At 39.8% G+C, this 698-nt stretch overlaps 1 protein-coding gene across 1 annotated transcript; it reads right to left on the reverse strand.

Moving 5' to 3' along the window:
• Positions 1-112: 112 nt before the first annotated feature.
• SARC_17937 (hypothetical protein) lies at positions 113-481 on the reverse strand (the record flags this gene model as incomplete). The annotated part of the gene is made up of 2 exons (XM_014287978.1): positions 113-227; positions 345-481. Coding segments are annotated over 2 exons (252 nt in total), but the record flags the coding sequence as incomplete, so codon positions are not given.
• Between the last annotated feature and the right edge of the window lie 217 nt (positions 482-698).

A 698-nucleotide genomic window follows, 5' to 3' on the forward strand; every position in this document is an offset into this window, starting at 1 on the left:
TATATATATATATATATATATATATAAATATATATATATGATTCTAATATACATGTATACCTCTTATATATATGGACATATATCTTCATATAAAAACATGCCCTTCACACACCTGGTCTAGATTGGCAAGACTATTGGGATCAGCGGATAATTGGTGATAGTTGCCTCGCAGAATATCACCCGTTGCTAACTGACGGAAGTGAAGGAGATCAATCACATAAAGCGCGCTGCGGAATTGATATAGGAATTAGTAATCCAGCGAGAAATACTCGTGGCAAAAGACAAACGAAATGGAATTAGTTAAAGTAAACCCTAGAACGCTGAATCGGGAAGCATACACTTACCTAATATGGTATTTCATGTGCTCCCCCAGGTGCGTCTTCCAATAGCCTGTATCCCAGAATCTGTATTGTGCCATGTCATCGCGATCGGCACAGAACGGAGTGTATCCATAGGGGGCCCCTTGCAAGTCCAGGTTCATAAGCTCATTGAGATCAGCGCGAACAATCTGGTAGTTGACAATTAACGAGGTATGAGACAGGAGAGCATTCCATATGGGATGTACACGACAAGGTTATGAGCGCTCGGACATAGAAATGACTAATATACGGAGAATCACTGCCAATTTTGAAAAGTTTGAAAAACCAGTAACAGTCACTAAAACAGCTGCAAACCTACACTCATAAACACCGAAATAT

This window comes from Sphaeroforma arctica (assembly GCF_001186125.1).
Source record: "Sphaeroforma arctica JP610 unplaced genomic scaffold supercont1.12873, whole genome shotgun sequence".
NCBI classification, from domain to species: domain Eukaryota; class Ichthyosporea; order Ichthyophonida; genus Sphaeroforma; species Sphaeroforma arctica.